The sequence below is a fragment of the Henckelia pumila genome, chromosome 4 (genome assembly GCF_033568475.1).
Source record: "Henckelia pumila isolate YLH828 chromosome 4, ASM3356847v2, whole genome shotgun sequence".
Lineage (NCBI taxonomy): Eukaryota > Viridiplantae > Streptophyta > Magnoliopsida > Lamiales > Gesneriaceae > Henckelia > Henckelia pumila.
Window position 1 is genome coordinate 6,088,812 of NC_133123.1, and position 9,311 is coordinate 6,098,122.

At 29.7% G+C, this 9,311-nt stretch overlaps 1 protein-coding gene across 1 annotated transcript; it reads right to left on the reverse strand.

Annotated features, from left to right (window-relative positions):
• Positions 1–491: 491 nt before the first annotated feature.
• Positions 492–4,779, reverse strand: LOC140860410 (protein trichome birefringence-like 43). The gene is made up of 5 exons (XM_073263427.1): positions 4,535–4,779; positions 1,717–1,888; positions 1,459–1,637; positions 1,127–1,285; positions 492–1,057 (listed from the first exon to the last, which is right to left on the reverse strand). Exons 1-5 carry the CDS (start codon positions 4,777–4,779, stop codon positions 772–774), a joined length of 1,041 nt encoding a protein of 346 aa, XP_073119528.1. The 3' UTR covers positions 492–771.
• Positions 4,780–9,311: the final 4,532 nt, after the last annotated feature.

Genomic DNA, 9,311 nt, shown 5'->3' on the forward strand with positions numbered 1-9,311 from the left:
AAAGTTGTGTCGAATTTAGTGAATAGATTGGCATCTTAACACGTATAATCCAGTTCAACAAACTCGAGACATGCATGCAAGTTGCCCTCGGCCCAAGTCCAGAATTTTGCATGAAGAAATTTGGTAGTTTTAATTCATATCATCATTCAATCAAAAAAGTACTTTCATTTTTCATTCTTAATGTTTGGTTATATATTGATTTTGAACTTTTACATTAATAGAAGGTTTTCGAGAATTTTGATAATTTTGTTTTGCAATTTTAGTTATTATTTCAGTACATCATCGCCACATAGAATAAAATTTAAAATTTGAAAAAAAATAAAAGATAACATATTAAAATTTTGATGATACATGTAAAAGATTAAAATCACAAAAATAGAAACATGAATGATCAAATTTATAATTTTTTCTTAAATAACTGAATAAAAAGTTGCATTTTTTCCATGGGAGAGTATACATAACATTAAAATTTTGAAATTTTTCCATGTGAGGGTAGGCAACGTCCCCGTATTTCCTGGGTCTTTTTAAATGTAAGAAGTGAGTCGATAAATATATTATGCCGGCCAGCAGTTGGACATTTAGTTGGTTATTTAGTTTCAGTTGGGAACTTTTCAAGTTTTAGTTATTATTTATCAGTTGGACATTAAAACTGAAGTTTGCATAGGATTTGGTGATTCAATTCAATTCAATGCAATCACTTTCATCGATCTTGTAACTCTCGACCATGATGGTGCATGTATGTTTTGTAATGTGTAAATGACTTCTAGCTTCCTAAAGAGCAGCGTACAAGAATTCGTTCCAAATGTCGGGAACTCCGGCAAGGCACCAGTGGGTGCAGTCGGAGATAGCGGCGTGGCCTCCTCCCCAATAATCAGAAGGATGCCCGTCTATCCTCAGCTGCGAGGCCATCGTAACATTCAGCAAATGCACTGGTTTTGCCATGGAATTCAGTACTCTTTCCAATACTATTTCCCCTGGGTGACGCCCCTGCCCGCCTAGATATTTTAGCGGCTCCATCTGGCCCTTGCAATTCGTCGCCACCTTTGATCCTTGACCTCTGAATTAATAAAGGTTTAATGTTGTAGAATATGGTGATTTTATTGTCATTTCAATCGAATATTTTTACCTGTCATGATCAGGAGAAACACCCTGGAAAAATACTCTGCTCTTTGTTGTATCAACGTTACCATCTATCCATTTAGCCCATGTTGTCAGTGCTTTCTCGTAAGCAGCCAACCGGTCCATTTCTTTCACTGTAGTATTCCCATAAACAACCAAATCCCAACTGTGAAAACAAACAAAAGAAACAAGAATCAGAACTAAGAGACAGTACGAAGATCTCGCGTGCAGACAAAATGGGCCGTTGAATACCCCATTGAGCGTTATCCCAATGAAGTAGCATCGACAAGACCCCAGTTATTAAAAGAACTATCTAAGTCGAAAAGTTGTAAGCTTTACGGTTGTTTTCTTCCGGAGTGAAACCACCAATGCCAGGAGTCGAAAATCATGACATCCATTTTGCCCCAGATACTGCTAGTGCTTATGGAATCCAGCCTCAGCACCCTCTTCCCGCTAGCATCATCCGTGATATCCACAAGGAAAGGGTTTCGCAAGAGCATCAACGAAACGTCGTACTCCTACACATTCAAATCATAAATGGCTCGGTAATAAAAATCGACACAAATGGAGTATAATATATATATGCATGAATCTCACAGGGAATGTGAAAATGGAAAGGCCGCCTGTTCTTTGGGAGGTGTAATGTGCCCTTGGGACAGCTGAATGAAGCAGGCATGATAGAGATTGCCACTGATTCAGACTGAGTGAATCTCCCACAAATATCAGACGCTTCCCCTTCATTTTTGCCAAGAAATCCACGCCGTTGAACCTTCAATAATCAACATCAACAATATATATACATATATGTTACAAGAACAAAAGATTTTCTTGGTTAATTTGTGAGCATAGAAAGGAAAATGGAAGATGTATATAGAGAGAGATCTGCAAATAACTGGTTTAAAATGTCCAAGAAAGTTAAAGAATCTATTAAGGTAAATTATGCCAAAAATCAAACTCAGAATTTGGTATATGCATGCCATAAATAGCTAGTCGTGATTTCAATCGGAAGTGTATGTTCTAATTACCGATAATAGAGGATTAATAAATTTTCAATTATTTATTTGAGGGGGTTATCAACATCGAATCATCATGTACACGAGATGATACCCACATCAATAGAATGTGAACACAAGAAATTCGTCAGATTCAAAATTGTTATTTTTGGCAGGGTCACAGAGTCAGGTTAATGCGGGCAAAATCAATCATTGATTTTTTCGAGGAAAAAATTTCATTCTCAAAATTATTTAAAATTTTCAAAACATCCTAAATTAAATATACATATATATATTATTTTCAAAACATCCTAAATTAAATATACATATATATATATATATAATAAAGATGATATACACACACGTACAAAAGGATTAATGATAGTTAATATAGTATTTCATTTAATTGATATATTGTAGTTTATTTGATTTGATTGATTAAATTTTATATAAAAATAATAAATTATTATTTTGTTTTTTTAAGAATAAATAAAATATAAATAATATTATTTATAGGAAGATAAATTATTCATGATTTGATTGATGTAAAATAACTAATTAATAGATAAATAAATAGTATGCCGAGAAGAATGCGGGATTTGATAGGATAAGTTATAAATGTACTAATTATACTTGTACCAAACAATACCTTATGGACTGATTTTTTATTTTTTTTTCCTAATTTTCCTGGATAACAACATTATTAACTGAATTTTGTGATATTCCTTGTGGGTCTCTTAAAAATTTTTTAGATAGGGGTGGGAAAAATATCGAAATTTCGATATACCGAAGTTATTATACTGAAAAAATATTGAATTTATCAAATTTTTATTATACCGAATATTTCGGTATGGCACGACGATGATATTGAATTTTTTTGTACGATAACGGTCTAAAATTTGAAATTTTTGGTATATGTCGGTATAACAAAATGCCGAAATAATATTAAAAAATTTAAAAATATATAATATTTATAAAAAATAAATTTTAAAAATATAAGATTACATTTGGGTATGAAACGGTATATAACGATATCGTACCGAAATTTCGATATGATCAGTTTGCTATTTATATATACCAAAAATTTCGATATAACAAGAATTTCGATAATATATTGATATAACATTTTCATATAACGTAATTTTCGATACGATTTTCAATACAATACAATATATTACTCTTACTTTTAGATGTGCATTGGACAAGTTCATTATTAATGATAATGATGGTGATTTATCATATATCGGTCTGATTCATATACATATATGCATGAATGAACCACATCACAAGCTAAGGTTGTCCCTCGCCTCTAGCTAACAAAAAATGTTAAAATAGTTGGTTAATTTATGTTTTATAATATATATGATTGAAAGCAATGCAGAAATTAAGAAGCAAACTCACTTGCGAATTGGTTTGCCAAATTTCACATCACATTGAAAAGGACATAAATAAAGTAGATTAATATATTCAAAATTTCAAATTATCTTCCAAAATTTAACCTGTTGGTCCCTGAGAGTGCACAAATTATATTGATTTTTATATTAGATGACAACGTCCTGATAAGTACGTAAATTATTAAAAATTTTGGATATGTTTCCTTATTCTCTAATGGGGGAAAATCATTTAGTTAATATTTTGCCAGACATTTTAAGAACCTAGCTCAATTCATTTATCAAATATTTAAATTGACCCTTAATTATCTATATATTTTTTTTGAATCGATTGTCTAAAATTTTATAATAATTACATGAGACGGAACGAAAGATTTTTATGTGACAAAAAAAAAAAAAATCGAAAACAAGATTCAGAATGCATTTTTAAATAACTTTTTCCATTTCAAGTACTTATCAAAAAATTCGAGGTGCCTTGGATTTTATTTCCTATACCTACCTACATGAAAATATTTTTAATTTTCATTATGATATAATTAATTTATGTTATTTAGATTTCTATCACTAAAGTTTGCTAGCGAAAACTTTAATTTTAGTTTTGTAAGATGACATATATATATATATATATATATATATATATATATATATATACTAGTACCCACAACCCGTCGCAACCCATCATTAGATGGGCCGGGATGGGCCGGCCCAACTATTAGACGGGTTGGAAAAACATTAACCTAACCCACCTATTTATATGACGGGACGAGTCAACCCGGCGGGTTCACGTGTAAATTGAAGGGTTTTTGCGGGTCAACCCGCAACCCACCTTTAGAAGGGGCGGTGCGGGCCGGCCCACTTTTTAGGCGAGTTGGGAAATTGTCAACCCAACGCACAAATTTTGTATGACGGGGCGGACCAACCCGACGGGCCTAACCCATTTTAACACCTTTAAGTATATACATATCATGCAGAATCAATAGCCACGATATATCCACACATTATTACAAAAGACAAGTCATGAAAATTACGTACCTCCGTAAATTGCATCCCTTGGGCTGCCATCTGTATTTCATGTAGTCTTTATCATGCCTTCCATTTTTCTGGCAATCAAACTGTTTGTAAATAAAAGGACACACTGCTGAATTGTAGAGAGGATATGAGCTATCAAACACCCAATTTCCTTCGTAAATATCGCATATACTTTCCGCGATTTTTCCATACGCAGAGTTCGAAAGGAATAAAGAAGTTATTACTACTGCAAGAACACAGAAAGCCATTAGAGAATTAAATGGATATATGCATGGGAGAAAGCTTGCTCGCTTTTAATTTGTTCTTTCAGTCCTGGAGGGATTCAGCTGTGAAATATACAGTGGGATCATACGTACTAATATGGATAATGCTATATACACCACTTTGGGAAAAATTTAAAATGTATTTACATTGAATAAATATTGACTCGTTTAATTATATGTTATATATATCTACAAAAATAGCTAGAAATATTCTTGTTTCATCTCATCTCATTATAAAAATGGAAAAAGAGTAAAAATATTAGGCTGTGAATTATTATTTAGATATCACATAAAAACCGTCAACGATTAATATGATAAATTGTGGGAAATAAAATTAAATTTTTTTCCATGATTTTAGATTAATATATAATATGTGAATTCATCTTTTATTTAAAAAAAATCGATATAAAACCGTATTTCGTCGATCTAATCAAAACTAAAATAAATTATGCATGCGTCACATATGTCTAGCAATAATTAATATATGGTTTTTGGTTTGTGAGAATTTAATTTTGTGATTAAGAGGGGGGCCGGGATCGGAAATCATTAATTCGAAGAGATATCATAATTTGCGTATAGAATATATAATTTATAATTTTTAATGTAGTATATATGAATTGTGTAAAAATATTATTGACCTTCTTTGAAATCTGAACATTAAACTCTTCAAATTTTGAAATAACCAGTAAAAATTGCAATGTACATGTTTTAACAGGTTGAAATTTGAATTTTAGTTATTCAAGCCAAACAAAAATTAATAATTAAAAATATCACATTATTTAATAATATTGATGGATTCTGAGACCATCCCCAAGGCATATTGTTCTTCGAAAAAAAATAAAATTTGACTCATTGTAAATTTATATCTTAAGATATGACCGGTCTAAACGAATCGAATCGGTTCGATAAATATTTAATTCGTATTCGAACTTATCAAACTCGAGCCGAATCCGAATATGTTCGAACTTTTTTTCGAGCCAAACTCGAGCCAAAATTATTTTGTTCGATAGTTCGCGAATAATTCACGAGCCTTAATATTTTATCAATATAATATAATTATATAATAAATATTATACATTTTTTTACTTTTTTCGGACATTTCGAGTTTTTCAAATCATAATATCCAAGCAATAGTTCAAATAGTTCACGAATAGGTTCGAATATTTCGAGTTGAACTCGAACTTCATTTCGAGCCGAGCTCGAGTCAAAATATTTGAATTTTTCGAACTTTGAATCGAGTTCGAACTCGAATATACTTATTTCGAGCCGAATTTGAGCCTTAAATTTTTATCATTATTCGGCTCGATTCGGTTCGTTTGCACAATCACTGACTCATGTAATTAACATATATATTTCTATACTTCTATATATAAGATATAATTAAATTTGATGTTGTGTCATGTTCCGTCAATTTAATTAATTTCAATTTACCTTGATTTGATTTGACATTCATTATTTAATCAATTATGATTTATGAACATGATAAAAGTTTTGTAATTTTTCTCCAATATTATGCAGTGATATTATTTACGCTAGCAGTAGTATTTAATTAAGTAAAAAGGAGTATAAAATGTTTTTTTAGATGAGTATAAAATGTTTTATGGCTTCTTAAATGCTACATTCTATATGAAACTGTCCGGAGTCCGGACGACGTTTGACCCTTTGTTTACATAAAAAAACAATTTATGGACATATGTTAATTTGTACGAGATGAAAAATTCAAGGATTCCAAGTTTAGAACACAATTCAATCCACCCCATTTTTGCATTTTTTTAAGGTTTTAATTGCTAAAATTAATTTGAAATATAGCTAATTATAATTATTTAATTTCACCATTGTACGTAAGAGTTGCTAATAACACTGATTCGTAAGAGAATATTACAATAGACTCTTGTATATATAAATCGGGATTAATCATTTTTATACAGACCGCGAGTTGATAACAGATTAAAATATTTTGCTAGAAGGCTTTTAATTATGCATATATAATAGTTTAAGCCTCATAATTTCAGCAAAAATAAAGAATGATATTTTTTAATTAAAAAAAACCATTGTTGATAATTAGGCTCGAATAAAGTCAAATACCATGGATTAATGTGGACGAAATCCATTTTATCTGTTAGATTTTTCAAAGAAATTTCTTCTAATAAAAAAATAATCCAGGAAATTTATAATATTTGGAATTGCACATATTATTACAATAAATTAAATATTTCAAAATTTTCCAGTAAATTACATATCATCAGCAAATAAATTAGTATTTTTTGTTTATATATGATATATTAGTTAGTGATATTTTATGGAAATAATTATGTTTTGATGTACTGAACTAAATTTTTATACGCGTGCAAAAGTTAGATTTTTTAAAAATACTCGGCAAAGTTCAAACTCATCTTATTATAAACCATCCATTCATACCAACAGACAATAGGTTAAATTTTATTTCCGAAGTAACTTTGATTTATCTGCTGATATGGATAGTTATGCGAGCAGCCATTTAGGTTGTGTTATTATCAAAATTCAACGAACAAGAATCACCAAATTAAATTTACTTTTTAACTAATTAATTACATGGTCAACTATTATTTAATTTTTTTTAAAAGGTAACTAGTATTTAATTTCAACCAGCACTAAAAAGAAAAATTCCAAAAACGAGGCGGCTGAAGTCAAATATATATCATGTACACCTATTCCTTCACCCTACGATATGAAGGGCCTTTTCTCGTCTTCACACACACGCACACAAAATAATAATAATAATAATAATAATAATAATAATAATAATAATAATAATAATAATAATAATAATAATAATAATAATAATAATAATAATCATGATGATGATGATGATGATGATGATGATGATGATGATGATGATGTTGATTGTTGATTGTTGATTATTGATTATTGATTATTGATTTAAATTCCATAAACATCAAAAACAGGAAAAATCTTCGTCTACAAGATGCATGGACAATGTTTGATGATTGCCATATTCAGGTCCAAACTGAAAGACACCGCATATATTTGAATCACTCTAGTAATTACTACTCGCTCTGTCCTACTAATTAATTTAGGTTTGTGTATGTTTTCGTAAATATATTAAAAATTTATTTGAAAATGAAAATTTTATAAAGTAATTTCTCATTTATCTTTATTTAATAAAATTTTTAATAGGATAAAATTTTTGTGTAAATTATGAATAAATTGATAAAAGAGTTAGAAAGATAACACTAACTATTAACAAAAAAGACGGTATAATTGAGATAGATGAAAAATAGAACGCAAATATAAATATAAAGAAATTACCTCGGACACAATAATGTCTATTACAATTTTATCTTTCAATAATCTATCAATTGAATTTGAATCATTTGGTCGAGTGACTGTTGTATCTTTCCGATATTATGCTACCCTCCGGGCCCCAATAATAATTAAATAATATAAGGAAGTAACTCGAGTAATTTTAGTTGAGTTCGACAAAGTTAAATTTGGTCAAGCACTTGAACGATATCATGATTAAATCCATCTGCAATTTATTTAAAAAACAATTAGTGAGATAAAATAGTAATTAAAAGGAAAAAATTGAAGAAATAATTTATAATTGAATACCGCATATTTGAAGAGTTCTTGTGACTGATTAATCACCTATTCATGTGTTTTTTTTTTTTTTGGAATAATCCTTATAGTTCATGTTAACGTCTCATCTACACTAAAAATATATAAAGGATGGATGATCGCGTTGAGTTCAATCTAGCATATGAGTATTACCCCAATAATAAATCTAATATCTCACAATTTGTTACGTCAACATATATCATTAATTACGTTTATATGTAAAAATACAAATAATTAAATACATGATTTGAATATTACCCTTAATGTAATATCCATTAACCCGATAATCGATTGTTTTGCTTGGCAAAATTCATTTGTAATTCATAACAATACACGTGTCATGTGAAATTGCTCCCAGCATATCTTTTCTCAATTGATAACGAGCAAGTTTCTTTTTGGGAGATGATTTTATTTGTGATATTTCATCTAAACAGTAATAATGCCTTTTTTTTAATAAATCAAATAAAATATTGGTTTAACAAAATTGTCCGCCAAACGTTTAATGAAGTCTCTAAATTGATAGAGTAAGTGAGTGCTTAGTTAGATATCACGAGCATCTAGTTAGTTAATCAGTTTAGACATGAGACTTGAGAGTTTTTATGATCGATGATTTTTCATTTTTTCTACTATGGAATCACTGATGAACTATCAAAATGGAGTCCCATTTCACATAATTTGAATGGATCTGACTGCGTCTTGTTCATCGCAACTCTCTTCTCGTCAAAGTTGAATTCAACATTCGAAATAAATTTTTATTTTTTATTAATATTTTGAATTAAAAAAATGAAAGGCATCTTTGAAAATTCAAAGGGTCTCACCCAACACCACTTTCATCTCGGTGATGAATTATGTATACTGTGCAGCTGTTGTGCTCAAATTATCACAAAACAGAACTGTTG